This window comes from Ochotona princeps, chromosome 5 (assembly GCF_030435755.1).
Source record: "Ochotona princeps isolate mOchPri1 chromosome 5, mOchPri1.hap1, whole genome shotgun sequence".
In the NCBI taxonomy this organism is placed as follows: domain Eukaryota; kingdom Metazoa; phylum Chordata; class Mammalia; order Lagomorpha; family Ochotonidae; genus Ochotona; species Ochotona princeps.
The window spans coordinates 79,805,429-79,822,483 of NC_080836.1; the positions used below are offsets into that span (position 1 = coordinate 79,805,429).

Sequence of the window (17,055 nt, forward strand, 5' to 3'; positions counted from 1 at the left end):
GATCTAAATATCTGTTTCACAATTGAGTGTTTGTAGCTTTTACTAGCTTCGCGTAAGTGTCTAGGAACCCATATAGTGAACTAGCTGAAAACCTGGGACTCTAGCGCAACCCAGACATTCACACCTGCTCTTAGAGAATTGACTTAGGACAATTCTAACCCCTCTGAGCCTCAGGTGCGACTTTTATTGAATGCATATGGTTGTTGTAAAGAGAAAATATAATGAAGAAAGGATTTAGCACAGTGAGTTCACAGAATAGCAACTCATTAGCATCTGAAATATTTTAGAAGCAACCTAGCATAATAAGTATACATCTTGAATTTCAGGGGAAAGGAGGCTTGACTGGGACAGGACTCTTGAGCGAGGCATTTATTTTCACTGAGGCTTCACTTTAATGTTTTTTAAGTAGTGAAGAGCAGTTTTATACCATTGGCTTGTTGTAAGAAAGGAATGAGAGAAGGCATGCCAACCCTTGTGTGAGGAGAGGTGTATGCTATGTGCTCAGTTCTCAGGTATCTGAGCTGCTGGCCCTCTGCCTACCACCATACATCCAGGCATGGCTGATGAGATGCAAGGGCCACCCAGCACATGGAGAAATCTCTCACACCAGTTTTGTCTGTCTTCATGTGCCCTGAGGAAGAGTCTTTTAATTCTCACTTGGTGGTTCTTGCATTTTCAAAATGTTTTTCTTTCCTTCACTTGTTTCTAGCTTGAAGATGGATGAAGTTGCTTATGAGAGATGTCAAATGCAGACAGAGAGTTTGGTTGAGATATTTTGATTAGGGGTAGGATTAGGAGTAAGCTAGGAAAGAAGGGGGTTATTTCTGTTCCCTTTAAAAGGTGTACTTTAAAAAATTGGACTCAGACTGCAATAATATTGTAAAGTTACTAAGTAACAATGTTACAGTTGTTTTCATTTTATTTAAGATCAATTGTGAATCAGTATACTCACACTTAGGTGTTAACTTGAACATAACAGGGGAAAAATAAAACCATGACTTGATAACTTCCTTGGTTAAAATGATTCCAAAGAATAAAGGACATATATAATTTTTGAGGATATTTGATTATTTTTGAGGAATGAACTTGTTATTGACTGATCTCCACCTTTGACCAAGGATAGAGATAGGTCTGGGTATCTGTATGTCTAGATAAACAGGCAATATTTCCCTCCAGGGTTCTGCCACTCCCTTGCAGGTTCAGAAAATGTGTGTTTCTGAATTTCATACAATATTCCCTTCCAGCAGGCATCTGGTGGCCTATTGTCTCTTCTGCTTTTACACATCTTTTTTTTCCGCCGTGAACTAGTAGTACCCCAAGGGAGACAGTCTTTGTTGTGTATGCAGAAGACAGAATGGTTGAATGTAAATTTCAGGACTTGGGTTTTTCTGTTCCGCTTCTGAGTTGAACTTGATGATTAAAGTCCTAATGTATGTGGCAGTACCCTCTCTTACTAGGTGTTCGATAAATGCTTCTCATCCACTCCGGCCATCACATTAGTCAGAAATCGGATGAGATGACCTCTGAGGACCCTTCCAGCTCTAAACTCTGTGATTATATTCTCAGTGTTAAGACAACATGGTACTTACTGGCATCACCATTAATGGAATTGCCCATCATTTATCTTATAAGGAAAAAGCACACACCAATAACAACAGATCAGCTGGGCCTGCAAATAAGGGTGTGTGGATTTTTATCATATCCACAACTCTCCAGTGACGCTTGCGAAGAATGTGAATGTCGCTGAAAAAAAAAGTCCCAGCTGCCCTGGGTGACCTGAATTGTCCTTTTTGTTTTTCAACTTGGTTAGAGTAAACATGTGATTTTGCATGCCTGAGACTTAGATTATAGCTGAAAATAAAACGCACACACACTCTCTCTCTCTCTCTCTCTCTCTATATATATATATATTATGCTTATTAGTTGTTTGTAAGAGATTTTACAGTGCTCCTCTTACCTTACATTCTTACCTTATCTCTCATCCACCTTTTCACTCTGATCTTGACACCTTTTTCAGATGGAAGGTTCGCAAGAGGAGACCAGGGGGGCTCTCTCAGTCATCCACTTTCATCACTGGAGGTGCTCATGTTGCAATCTCCATCTTTCTTCCTTCTGTCATAGTGGGTGAGAGTTCCTGCTAAGACTAAATTGCTACAAATCCAAACACGCATTTCATTTCCTGTTAAGAGGAGTAGGATCTTGATTCAACTCTTGCACTTCCCCGTTCTCTTTAAAAGCCATACATCAGTCTCCCAGTTTCCCTGAAAATATTTTTAGTAGCAAAATTCAGCTCAGTAGTCCCTTTTGGATCATGTAACCAAAGAGAAAAGAGTAACTTCTCTGCTTAATCATGTGATTAAACCATTAAGATTGTTTTGGTTTTTACCAATTTCCTGTCATCTTATTCTTTCATGTGTCTCACTTAGAATTGGATAACAGAAACAAAGAGATTTCTTTCTTGTTTGGCCTTTCCTGTAAAGCTCATTTCTAGACTTGCTCCAAATTAGGGTAAAGGTTAAGTGAAGTGGGAAAGCAAAAAGAAGGGAGGGGGTATTAAGCTGTGCCGAGGCAGACCACTTAAATGGTTTCTATCTCTGAGTTTGAATTCTTCTCTATTGATCCCTTGTTGCTGTCTCAGTTTCCTCCTCAAGTGGGAGTGCACTTCTGTGGTGTACCCCCCCAGTCCATCTGGCTTGCACCCCTCCAGCAGGTGGCGTAGGCAGTGTGTCTCCTAGAAAGCATTAGCTTTCTGGGACTGCTGCTAGCTCCCTTGCACTGCTGTGAGCAGAACTCCCTCTAACCACCTGCGACTGCCTCAGTCCAAGTTCACCAATATGTCCACAGCCTTTTGCTCTCAAAGCTATGTGATTGGCTTCTAGTGATTATCATACATCTGCTTTTACCATGTTTAGGCAAGTTTTTTCTTTCACATGTCGTTTGTTGACTCCGTGTCTCCACTGAATCTCCCTCATGTTTTTTCTCTAGCTGTCTTAGTGTTGTGTCACTGAAGTCTTGTGTTGAGTAGCAAAGGGGGTTGTAGTCAAGAAAATGAAGAGCTGAGATTCATAAAACCTCAACTGAAGTCCATTGGTTTGACTATTTTATTTGTGACCTGGGGCAATTTATATCGTCTCATTTCCTCAGTTTCACTTTCTATAAAACATTTATCAGAACATGAGTCTGTTTTACTTCTTGGGACCACCAAAATAGTGAGGGATCATATGTGGAAGACTCCTCCAGATAGGTAAACTATTAAACACACCCACCATTATTTCTGCCAAATGTACTAGCAGTTGTGGTCCAACATTCCTAATTGTGCCTGTGTTAGCCAGCAAGAACTTTCCATTAAGTACAAACCAGAGATAGGGCTGGTCTCTCCAGTCTGACTTCCAACATGCCACACACCTGTCTCCCTAGGCTGCCTGTGCGGGAGATGCAACACCGGCCCTCAAGTTCTTTGTAGGTAGAGCTTCCATCCCAGTTGTTATCTGTTGCCCTGTTACCCCCACCCCCACCTCCCCACCCCCGCACTGCTTCTGAAGGACTTCTGCCTTAGAATGATTAACGCCCTATGTGACTTTGATGAGAGTCTGAGTTGCCTCTCCACATTTCAAGGTTCTTTCCATCTTTGTAATAAGTGGTATTCCTTCCAGAAGATGCTGGTGACAGTTAGTGTTGGTGCTAGACTCTATAAAAACTGCCATCCCCTCTGTCAAGATTTTCTGCTAGGAGACGTCAGGGCGGGTTGAACCTTGACTACACACTATTCTTCGACAGATATGCGGCCATGTGATTGTGTTAGGAAAAAATTGTATGAGGACTTCTTTCTTGCACTGCTCCAGTAGAGCTAACCACTAAATGTAGGAGTAGGACACATTACTACTATCAAGCACACAATATGTAACAGTGTCTTTCTGTGCCTACAAATGCAAGCTCTCATTTCAGATTTGCCTACCTCCTTGGTTCCCAAACTCCCTTCCCCTGAGTCAGCAACATGTTCCTTTCCACACCAACTGGCACAATCAAGCTAGAGTATGCTTGCCAAAGACTTTGGTAAGAGGTATTACACAAATGTCTAAATTATTGCAATTCACAGCTATAAAGTATCTATAAAATACTTTCACATAATTCATTGTTGTTAATATGTGTGACTATTTGATAAGCTACAGAATTTTTTTGAGACATGGAAAATAAGTCATTGCTAATAGCTATTATTTTTCATTTTTAAATGTGGATTTTTTGTTGAAACAGCCTCATGTCATGTCATCACCATGCTTTTCTTTGTTTAATGGTGTTTTTTTCTGTTCTCCCACTCTGCCTTAGGATGGTCGGTTGAGAATGAATGACCAGCTGATTGCAGTTAATGGGGAATCTCTTTTGGGAAAGTCTAACCACGAGGCTATGGAAACACTTAGACGCTCCATGTCCATGGAAGGAAACATCCGAGGAATGATCCAGTTGGTGATCCTTAGGAGGCCGGAGAGACCCCCAGAGGTGACACACATCTTGATTGTCCTCAGCAAACTGCCCAGGTGGCCTACTAAATAGGCAGACTTCGTTTCTAGTATGGTCTCTAGATTCAGATTGACTCCGAAATTGGGATCAATATGCCCATAAGGACTCTGATTTATGTGGGCAACAAGTGGTTATATATTTTAGACATAACTAGAAGTTGTAAAAATGTGCATAAGAACTAAGCCATGTATCAAATGTAACAGGCCCACATATTCTAGGATTTTTTTTTTCACCTCAGAAATTCCTAATGTTCCACACTTACTTATAAACACTTTTATATGTGATTTTGCTTGATGTGTTAGCACTGTCCACACCTTGGATAGGTTCCAATCAGGTATGTAAAATGTTTAACGTGGAGATCACAGTCACACAATCAATTCTCTATAATTTTCTCTATAATATGCTCATAACTAACATAGACTCAAGACTGCACTAATGTGATCTATTAAGCAAGCTGCTTGTTTCATGTTCTGAAATATATATAAAATTCTTTGCTCTTGAAATATTTTTTCATGATTTCTTTTGTTAGGAATATTTTCAACTACATGTAAAGTATCATCATGAAACATTCTTGAATGTTAATATTCCTAAATATTTCAGTTACATACGAATAGTGAATGTAAAATATTCCTAAAATATTTTCTCTTATGTATTATGCATTGATTTTTTTAAAGATAAGAATAAAAAGTTAATAGGCCTTAAATTTAAGAAAAGCATGAGCAAATCATGAGTTACTATATCAGGATATTCTCCAAGGCCAAAGTATGCTTGCATACTATAAAAACATGCAAAGTGAAGACAGAATACTATTAAAGCCAGTAGTTTAATTTCAAAACAATAAGTTAAACTGGAAAAATAAAAATGAAAGTATTGTCAAATTCAACAATAATATTATAACAGGGCTTAGTAGTTCAAAGCTTAGGCACTGAAATTTTGGATTCTTTGTGTTTAAATCCTGGATTTATAATTTCCTGACTATGCAACTACATATGAGAATATTTCAAAACCTTTGCAGACCATGGAAATAAAAGATTAGTTTACTTTGGTTCAGAGATTTCCTGAAATCCCCGTATAGTTTTTTTCATGATAGCATTTTCCATGAACTTTTTGAATGCCTTTTCCTCTTTTACATGCTTGGGTACTCCAGTCTTTGCAGAAAACAGATATTTTTGTCTGTTTTATGTTTTAGTGGATTGTGAGTCCCAGTAAATAGAAGAAAATAAATACATTTAAGTCAGTGAAAGCAAATGCATTTGAGATTTATCTGGAACAGCAAACTTGAGCAGTAAAGTTATAAACCACATGTTATTTTGTTATCAGCTATTGGAAAAGAATAGCTATACCTTTTAAACTCTTAAGTACATAACCTTGTAGATTTAATAAATGTAAATTGGCCAATTACTAGAGACTATATGTAATGAAGGAACTCATTTTCAACATTTGCATCTTCTTAAGTGACAGAATCTTCTATGAATATTTAATAGGATTTCCTTAGGTACATGGTTATAATGCTCTTACCTACAGCTTTCAGAGAAGTGATTCCATCTGGTCTAATTTGGTTCTTACTCTAGTGTCCTGGGACCCCATGGAACCCATCTGCTGCAAGGAGTTGGAAGGATGGCCTCCTATAAGGCTTAGTTATCCTTTCCAAACTTTACAGCTCTTTTAAGATTTCTCTAAATAAAGATACCTCAACTAATAGAAAAATCTGGAACATGGTGCTCCTGAGTACCATACTGGCACAAATAACAAAAACAAATTAACAAATCGCTGCCTATGGCTCTGTATGTTCATTATGCCCCCACCTTTCTTCTTTCTTAATTTCCTATTTTTCCCTGGAATATGTGAGAATGCCAGTGGGCGGGTGTTATGAAGCATTGCCTTCCTGTTTACTGCTCAAATTTTCACTCTGCTTTCTACGCTGTGGGATAGATTCACATCATCCCATCAAAACAAAGTACCAAACTCAGTTCATTGTCCATCCTGAGCAGTCTTGTTAGCAGAATCCCCTCACCAAGAAATCGATTGGGAATAAGAACTGGGGCAAAAAGCAATTTTTATGAGGACATTACCAAAGATCCAGTTTTAGTTTCCCTAATATTTACATGATTTCCATGGGGAATGAGCAAGTATTTGACTCTTAGCTGGTGAGAATTTCTGTGCTATCCGTAAAGATTAAAGAGCATCGTTTCTTATAAAGACAGCAAACCAATGTGCAGTGTATCTTTATTAAATTGAAAAGAGGCAGCCATTTGATCTCCCAAATCTGTGCTGTAGTGTGTCAAGGCATTTGTTGTGAGCTCATACCTTTGGTGTATCCCCCTGTGGAACAGCAGTTGCCCTCTGGTACAACAAAAAAGCATCCACAACCTTAGTAAAGGTCACAATATTGCTCAGACATTCGAGTAAATCAATTAGTTAGATTTGACAAGAATACCAAAATGATTGTTTCAACATTATATTGAAATTTTAAAAATCTGAAAGAGATACTTGAGGAAAGTCGAAATACACAGTTATTGGTTTTTTCCCCTCCACATTACCCAGATGTACAAGGTACATAAACAGTTTTGATGAGAACCTTGTAAAGAATTCATAATGAGCCCTTGATTGAATCAAAATCGTTTTAAACAGAAACATGTTTTTCAAAGGATGAGCTTGAGGTTCAATTGTAATTCTATTTGAGCCTAGAGACTTGGTATTAAAAAATGGGTTATGACCTGGTTTTGCTTTTCCCTTCCCCAAAACATTATCCTCCCTGCTGCCAAGCTCATCTTGGTAGAAGCAGAATATGTTTAAAAATCCATTATATTTTTTATTGGCTGGGACACTAATGGAGGGCTCCACGACAGCTCTATTTTACAGGCTGAATACTTTAATTAGGCTGGTTACTGCTCAGTTGTTGGGATATCGATTGTGTCATTTATCAAAGAGCTGAGAAAACAGGAAAAAATATTTTTGTTCTTGTTCTTATTGTTAAATCAAGACACAAGGTACTGTGAGGCACGTCCTCCTTCTCCTGCCTGCAAGGGCTCCAGACTCAGTGGAGGAGCAGCTTGATTCCTGTAACAGGCTCTGTTGGACCAGCAGCATCGAAACAAATTGCATCATGGCATCTGGGGATCATGTTCCGAGCCCTCACAAAAATTAAAGAATCTCTAACAACTGAAAGCGTCTTAATTATTAAGAATGCATAAAGCCCATATTTTAAGTATTTGGCTTAACTAGGTAGGCACTGAATTTTTATAACACAGAGGAAAAATGCAAACCAAAGGACTGTGTTAACCAAATGCTTGTTTTTTTTGTTTTGTTTTTTTGTTTTTTTTTTAGAAGGAAAGAGCATTGGGAATCAGATTTGTGTTCTTGTTTTTGGCATATTGCGCTCACGAATGGTCAAGGGAATGGTCATAAAATAGCTTTCCAATTATTAAGTTCCTTGAAATCTGTTGGGGAGACAAATAATATGAACAAAAGCAAAATCTAGTTCTCTGTGCCTTTTTTTAAAAAAAATATGAACTATTACCTGCTATTTCTTATCCCTTCTCCACCTGTGGCTTGTTGAGCTCTCCTGAACGCACAGTTTGAAAGCAACTGATTGTGTATATAGATAATCAAAGTAGACAGTGTAAATATGGGGGGAAAAAAAGACCAGTCAGAAGAACCAAGAACCTGGCATTGTCCTGTAGTTTGTTTTAGCTCCTGGCCAGAGAACTGGCATCTACAGTGGGGCACACTCATGGCCTTTCAGTGACAAACTGTGTGGATTCTGACTTGTCCTAGAACATATGCACATAGTCACAGAGATAGAGGAACTAGCTGCTTGGCAGAGAAACACCCTTGGCATGATCTAGCTTCTTATGTTGACACTGCCACAAGCTGTACTCCCAGATGGAGGAGAATTTGAAAGAAGCCAGTTGTAAGTGGGGGAAAGAATCATAAAGTTAATCCTCTGTTGTGTTGACGACCAGCACTTTAATCATCAGAACTACATTGTTAGTATCGCTGTTGTTGTTACTTTATATTCAAAGATAGTTGAACTGATGGGGTCATTTTTATTTTCTATGATTGAGAACTTAAATGCAATAGACTTACAACATCCTTCATAAATTGGTCATTTTTTTTCAGTTGACCAAGTTAGAAACAAACTTTTAAAAGTAAATGTAATTTTTGTTTTCATCCCTTAGGAGCCTGCAGAGTGTGGGGCATTCTCCAAACCAGGCCTTGAGAACTGTCAAAATGCTGTGATGACCACCTTGAGGCGAAATGACAGCAGTCCACTGCAACCATTTAGCACATACAGTCCGCGAGACAGACAAAGAGGTATGTGTCCATTCGTTTTTGTCTATTGCGATGGGATAAGAGGAAATTAAACAAATTTTCCTGGGGAAAAAAAAGAGTGGCAAAGCAAGCTAATTACACAAAGTACAGACTTTGTAGCTTCCAGAGATGAACACTGAGAAATGGGTGGGAGAGCTGACTCAGAACTTGGGAATCCGATTCCTGGCAGGGCCTCCAGCGGAAGTGACAGTTTCTGTGCTTGCTGCCCCAAACATGGAGGGTTATGTATAAAACAAACCATGACTGGAGAATCAATGATGGCAAGCTGTTACTCCTACTTAAGATCTAATACTGTAAGATACTAAATACTGAACTTAAAAAAACAGGATGGTCTTGTATCAAACCACAAAATGATCATAATGTGATTCATAAGTTTATGCTTGAGTCTAAGATGAGATTGGGGTAAGCTGCTAAATGCCATGACTGAAGACTGTTATGTGACGAATGGGATGCTCTGTTATTTTGCCATGCTCTCTTCCCCTTATTATCTGGTACAGGTCATATTTTTTTTCCAGTAGTGTTCTAGATGTAAAAAACTTGGGTGTCACCCAAGAATTCCCAGTGGCTTACACTGACTTCATTAAACTATACATATGCATGTATGTTTGCATGTGTGTACATATGCATGCATGTTTTATGTAGAGAGACCATGAGAGCAGACAGACAGAGGCAGAGAAATGGACTTGTTCTCCAAGTGCCTGCACCAGCCAGGGATGGGTGAGGAGGCAGCCAGGAGCCCGGGATTCAGCCTGGGTCTCCCATGTGGGTGAAAAGGACCAATGTTTTTGAATCATCATTGATTGCCTTCCAACATGTATGTTAGTACGTAACTGGGATGATAAGCCAAACTGGAACATGAGTCCAGATGCTTGGAAGACACTGAACACTGCACAAAAAGCCTGCCTCCCTTGATACTGCTGTGAAAGTCTTTTCATGATAGTAAGCATGTTTTATTAGTAGCTGACCTTTGTTTTTGAGGATTCTTTCATTTTCTTATTAACAGTTTAATTATTTTTAATTAAAAATTAGTTTTTAACACATTCAATATGGATTGTAGATATAATCCTAAGAACATAATGGCGTTGCCTTCTTCCCTCCTTCCTTTTCTTCCCTCTCAACCTCCTTCCAACTTTATTAATTTTTGAGAAAACATTTCATTATTTTCTATGTTTAAAATATTTTTATTTATGTAAGGTGAACAAATCCGTGTTAGTCAACACATACATCTTTAGGGGAATGTTGATACTTCCTGCCTTGCCCTCCCACCCAGTCTCCACTCTCCCTTCTGCCTTTTTAATGTTTCTGTGAAGTTTTACAATGATTCTTTTCAGTTTATTTTCTAAGAAATACAAAAAAGGCACTCCAAGGAATTCAACAGTTAAGTGGAAACAACACTGTTCCTCCTGAGTGTAGACAGGGGCTCAAATGATAGCCAGCTCTCAAGCTGTCGGCTTTGCTTAGTTGCATTATGTTTTTCTGCAGAAGTACTCAATATTTCTTTTCTCATTCTAAAGAAATTAAAAGTTTTTTCCTAGCTAAACCTGACCTGCCTCTGCAGCCTCAGTCACAACTGCCAGTGAATGTGCGGAAGGTACTGCAGGTTTCCTTCAGAAAGGAGCAGCCTTTTTTCCCGTTTTCCAAAAACTGTGTGTCAATGTAATCACCATATTCGGCCTTTTATAATTTGATTGGCACTTTATTCTCATGGAGGCTGTGGTCCAGCGACTAAGTGTGGGTCCTCACTCCTAATTATAGCAAAGGTATCCCAAAGAACATTGAGCATGTTCCCTCCAATGTGCTCAAAATATTGACGCTAAGCCCAGTGCAGTAGCCTAGTGGTTAAAGTCCTTGCCTTGCACGTGCCAGGATGCCATATAGGTACAGATTTGTGTCCTGGCAGCCCTGCTTCCTATTCAGCTCCCTGCATGTGGCCTGGGAAGCTTGAGGATAATGCAAAGCCTTGGATCCTGCGCCTGCATGGGGAAGCTGGAAGAAGCTCCTGGCTCCTGGCTTTGGGTTAGCGCAGCTCTGGCCATTGTGGCCACTTAGGGAGTGAATCTGCAGGCAGACTCACAGAAAGAGTGATACAGGCTAAATTATGGACCCGTGAAACTGTTAAATCTATCTTTGACAAAAAGGTGCTGGACTCTGGCATTGTTGATACCTACAATGTCAGGACACACTTAAATAGCAGTCATGGACTTGTGACAATTTATGAAGGACTATACTGTTGTAATAATATAGGGGAATTAGTGGGTGGTGGAGGGGATTTGGAGAGAGGGGAAAGTGAAATCTGAGAGCATATGGAACTGTCTCATAAAATAATAACATAAAAAAGAAGTAAAGTATGAAGTTACATCCTCATAGATGACAAAGTGAAATCCCTTAAAGCGCATGTTCAAAAAACAAGATGTAATCCAGGTTTGAATGCTCAGACTCCATCTCTCTCCTGCAAAGATCAAGACTTGTGAGGCACAGGTGACCATAGGCTACCACAGGGAGGCTTGTCTGTTCTCCAGAGAATTCCAAAACAATGTTTACACCAGGAGAAAATCATGCAGATCAACTGACTGCCTCCTCTAGTAAAGAAACCCAGTTCTTCCCGTGTCTCCTCTAAATGCTCGCTCTTTAAAGTGGAGATGTCTTTTTTTCCCTCACTTGAAGGTTAAGCCTATCGAAAACATAGACACATTGTTACAGGTCAGTAGATGAAAGTTTCTTACATTTCGTGTAAGCCTGTTACCTTAGGAAAATATTGCAACCAAATTAATGACCATGATACCATTGAGGGATTGAATGATGGTCACCTCTCCCGGATGTGAGCATTGCAGCTTCTGAGAACACAGAGAGAGGTTCCTGAGTTCCTGCTGCCTGTGAGGGGCTAACAGATCACCAAGTCTTAAGGAACCTGAGTGTTGATTCACCACTGCCAACTTCTTAAAGCAGAGCCTGTAGGAAAACAGATAAATTTGATGAAGTATAGTGTTTAGTGAGGAGAGGAACTGTTACAATCCAAACATGAACATTTTATTCCCTTTTTCCTTTCCTGTGTATATTTAAGAATCCAATGTTGATATTCTGTGTTCCATCTATTTTTGTAATAATAGTCTATACCACCCACTGTTCCCTGGTTATTATTTTTTTATTCCTGTCAAGATGTTATACAGAAAAAGGCATTTTTAGAAATAACATTTGTAGAAATTGTAGCACTAGGAAAATCACGTTTGTATTTGAGAGTTGCTAGTTGGGTCCATAGTGAATACACGTGGTTTTCCAAGGTGGTAAGAAGGATAGAGGTGTGTCCTAGGAGGTTGCTAAAGCCTGTTGTGCATTTGAATGGTGATGAAATGCAGCCATCCTGTGCTTCCTGAGGAATCCAGTGCCAGCCCAGGTCCAGGATTACACACACTTGGGTGTGCTTTGGGAGACCATTTTCTTCCACGTCCTCCTCTGTGCTCTTCTGTTTCCCCTTCCCTTTTGGCAAGTGTACCCCCATATGAATGAACATTAAGTCTACCCAACATCACCCACTGAATTGCCTTGTGTCCACATCTCAAATAAAACATCTGGTTCTTATGTTGCACTGGATCCATATTCGCCCAAGACCCTTACAGAGGAGTCTAACAGTGATATATTATTCCAAAGGTGCACTCCCCTGGGAAGCAGTGTCCATTCACTCCTCTGTAACATATAAAGCACTAACTTTGTAGGGGTAATCAGATTGAATGATGCTTCCCAATTTCACTAACATTAGTTGGATTCCTCCGTTATACAGAATGGAGGAGTACAAAGATATTGCAATGCAGAAAATATCTGCATTCCACACTTATTTCAAGACTATTCACAACAGCAAAGATATAGAATTGACCTGGTTGTCTATCAGTGAAAGGATGGATAATGGAACTGGTACATACAAATAATGGAATATTACTCAGCCACAAAAAGAATAAGCTTCTGACATTTGCAACAAAATTAATGAATTCACATATCCTTGTGCTGGGTAAAATAAGCAAGAAATAAAAATATCATTTTTTCTTATATGGAGAGTAATATAAATAGTGAAAGTGTGTGGATGGCATAGTGTTTGATGCACAAATACCTATCAACATAGTTTTCACTGAAGTGTAGCATCATTTAAGAATATATCCATGCTTCCTCCTTTATGATCTGTGTGATTAAACTCACATTATGGGATACAATATACTCACACTTACTTTAAAAAATGTATATTTACAGAAGTGGCATCTGTGGCAAAATGTTAAAAATGACTATATCTGTGTGCTTATGAAAGTCCTCATTAAATAGTTTTCTTTGAAATATTTTAAACTAAAACAAAAATCTTGGTTCAAATCAGGGGTCAGCAAACATTGCTGTTACAGGACCACATGGTAAATATCTCACACTTTTTGGACCATGGGATCTCAATCCTAGCTCAGTCCTGCTGTCAGAGCACAAAAGCAGCCACAGACAAATACATGTACAGATGTACATAACTGTTCTATTTTACAAGCACGGTAGCAGAGTGGTTTAACTTGCTGATCTTTTTTCCAAAGTCACAGTCTTTTCCACTCCTTCCTGACCTGGCCTTGGCAGGAAGAGTCCTACAAAGGAGATAAAAGATAATAATTAAAGAAAATAAGTTGGGATCAGTGTTCTGGTGCATAGAATTAAGCTACTGCCTGGGAACACCAGCATCCCATGTCAGAGTGCCTGTTTGAGTCCTGGAATCTCTGCTTTCCATGCTTAAGTACCTGGAAAGATAATACAAGATGGCCCAAATGCTGGGGCCTTTGTCATCAAATGCAAGATCTGGATGGGGTCTCAGGATACTAGCTTCAGCCTGGCCCTCAATATTTTCAATAAATAAATGAATAAAATTTTTCAAATGAAATAGCCTTAATAAGGTAGTGAACTACATGTGTATACACCCAGAAGAATGTAACTTGCACACTCACTCAAATCTAAATAAGGTGCGAATTCTAGGCTTTCACGCAGATAAAGAGCTTAGCAGATGTTTGGGGGTCAATAGAAAAAGAAAATATTCTTTTCTGCATCTGAAAGCGTTGTGTAGAAATGTACTAAAAGAATGGATGTTGTGACACAGCAAATTAAGCTGCAGCTTACAACTCTCACATCCATTCTTAAAGCTTTGGTTTAAGACCTGGGTCTTTTACTTTTGATGTGGCATCCTGATGATAAATCCTGGGAATCAGAAGATGATTGCTCAAGTGCTTAGTCCCTTGCCACCTACTTGGGGAAAACTGGAGTTCTGGGCTCCTGGCTTTTGATGGTTGCATCCCTGCCTATTGTAGGCATTTAGGGCAATAAACCAGTAGATGGAAAATCTCTGTCTATCTATCCTCTCTCCTTAACCTTCTTTTTTTTTTTTTTGTCTACATTTGAGGTACAACTTGAGTGTGTGTCCTAAAGAATTCTGTAGAGGTTTTCGGGAAGCCAGGAGGAGGTTGTTTGGTTTATTGTCAATGCCATCGTTGGAAGGGATTCCGAAATGAGTTGTGCTAAGAAGAGCAAGCCTGGCCCCGTCTTCTGGCTTCCAGTTGTAGCATAGGATCTTTCCTTCTGCTCGTGGTCATTTCTCATTCTGCTTCTCTACAAGCAGTGAAACAGCATGGAGCCCTTGTCAGAGGTCAAGCAGATAACATCACTTAGTTTTGAGTGGCAAATGGAATTAATTAAACCCTTCTTTTTAATGAACTACCCAGCCTCAGGTATTTTCTAATAGCCAGAGAAAGCCAAGTGTTAGAGGTGATGATTGTAATGACACTTACAGTAGCTAGAGAGAGAGAGCTATAGAAAGTAGAAAGAGGGTAAGGAAGTCACATTTCTGTCTAGTAAGAACAATGTGTGTGGACTAATACAGCCAACCCTTCCTACCTGTTACTTGCACATTCCTTGATGCAACCAATTGTGAATCAAAATTATTTAGAGAGAAAAAAAAAGCACCAACAACAAAAACCATCTGGATATGTTTTGAACATATATAGACTTTTTGTTACATTATTTTAATTTTAAGTAAAATAATCTAGACATGATTTAAAGCATGTAGAAGATTGTGTAGGTTACACGCAAATACTATTCCATTTTATATAAGCGCTTTTAAGCATCCTCAGCCCTCGTATCTCAAAAAGGGTGTAAAAACAAGCTTCTGTGGATAGTAAGGGATGGCTGCAGATGACGGCTCAATAGATCCAAAACTGGAGAGTTCATTGCCAATGCAGCATGTGGTAAGTGTTACCCAGGAATGACTTTGCATGATATTAAGTAATAGTTAAGCCTGAAATGTCAGTGCATAAAGAGAATAACACTCTGTTTCTTGGTCACAAAATTGCCCAGAGACATGTTGGCTAGAGAATTGGACTGTGCCTTTTGCAATAATTAAAAAAAAAATCTAGGTTCCTCGCATTGTGGCTTGTTCAGCTTGTAAGCCCTGATTATCCGGTAGCTGGATGGTGGTTGGGGAAATCAAGAGAAATCGAGGGGAGTCGCACCGTCTCTTAACCACTGAGATTGGGAGTGACATATGCCATGGCAACTCACTGTACGCTAGCAACATCCAGCAGGGTGAAACAGGGCTGAGAAACGGTGGAAAGGGAGAGTGCAAGCACAATGACCTCCAGTTTTCTCTGCCAGTCTTTCAAAGTTCTGACAGATCCTGGAGTAGCCTTGAAGAATTCATGGGGAATGCGGTCATTGCTTTGGGAGTGGGACTAAGAAGAAAGGCCGGGCTTTGACAACTGGAGAGAGTTTCGCAATTTTTTAGGCAAAGACACTGAGTCAGCAAGTCTAGGGGTATGGTCAGAGGGCATCAGAGTCTTGGAAGTTTAGGAGATGAAGTTGGTTACAAGGGACAGAGTCATTTATTCTATAAGCAATGAAGCTGATCGTTTTCTTAGCAAGCAAAGTACCTGCCCACATCTCTGAGTGTCTGCAGTGTAGAAGATGATAGATTGAAAAGTTAAGCATAGAAAGAATTGAGCCAGCAGGAAGGAGAAATTCCTGGTATGTCTCTTACCCTTTACTTATTATATTGCATTACTGCTTTATCTCTGTCAGGACATCTTGCCTTTGATGCCCTGACTGCTGCCAAAACTACCAAATCACTCTGTCTCTGGGACCGGAGATACCAGAGGCCCTCATTGGCTGACTTTGTGCACTGCCTGTCTTTACCCAGTTCACCTCCTTGTCAAATCACATGCTTCAGTCTCTCTCCCTGGGGGATGTTGGTGCTGATACTATTGCCTTCATTGCAGGCTAATCCCTTGAGCAACTCTGAAGGCAATACTTGGTGATTGTGCTCAATGGGGTTCTCTAGAGAAAAAGAAGAAAGAGATTGGGGGTAAAGATTTGGTTGAAGATTGTGAAAGCAGGCAATCCTGATATCTGCAGGGTGAGTCAGCAAGCTGGAGAGACAAGATAGCCAGTAGTGTGACTGTTCTGAGTCCCAGCATGGACGTTGGGCATCATGATTAAGACACCACTTGGGACACCTGCATTTCACATCACAGCACCTGATTCAAGTCCCTTCCTCTGCTCCTGATCCCACTTCTGCCAACGCATACTCTGGGAGGCAGCAGCTGATAGCTCAAGTGCTCTGATCCCTGCCATCCATGTGGAAGTTCCAGACAAAATCCCTGGTGTCATCCTGGACCAGCCTTGGCTATTGCAGTCTTTGTGGAAGTAAACCAACAGGTAGAAGAATTCTCTGTCTCTCTCTGATTTTCTCTCTTTCAAATGCAATGAAACTAAATAAGTAAAAAAAAAAATAAATAAAAATGATGTAGTTCTAGACTGAGAACCAGGTATGGTTAACCAGTTTCAGTGGGGAGGCTGCTGTGCTTGACACCTGACAGGAGCTGATGCTGCATTTGGAGCAGGAAGGCAGGAACTGCCCAGGATCTCAGTACAGAGGTTCTCAGGCCAGAGCACTCTCTCTTCCTCAGTGGAGGATCAACCTTTTTATTCTGTTCAGACTTTCTACTGGCTAATAGAATTCCCCACCCTTTTAGAGACTGCCATCTGTCTTATCTGGTGTCTGGATTTCAGTGTTAATCCCATGCAAAAACACCTTCACAGAAATGCCCAGAATGCTATGTATGTATCCCATGGCCCACTCAGGTTGACACATAAAGTTATCCATCACACTGGTCATGTGGACAAATCAGAATTCTCTTAACAGCAGTTCAA

At 39.8% G+C, this 17,055-nt stretch overlaps 1 protein-coding gene across 1 annotated transcript in view; it reads left to right on the plus strand.

Annotated features, from left to right (window-relative positions):
- The window catches only part of PARD3B (par-3 family cell polarity regulator beta), a 1,014,759-nt gene that overhangs the window by 585,404 nt on the left and 412,300 nt on the right, over positions 1 to 17,055 (plus strand). The window contains exons 12-13 of the mRNA XM_004576910.3: positions 4,324 to 4,494; positions 8,697 to 8,832. Coding sequence (XP_004576967.2) covers positions 4,324 to 4,494; positions 8,697 to 8,832 — 307 coding nt within the window. The remainder of the gene's footprint in view (positions 1 to 4,323; positions 4,495 to 8,696; positions 8,833 to 17,055) is intronic.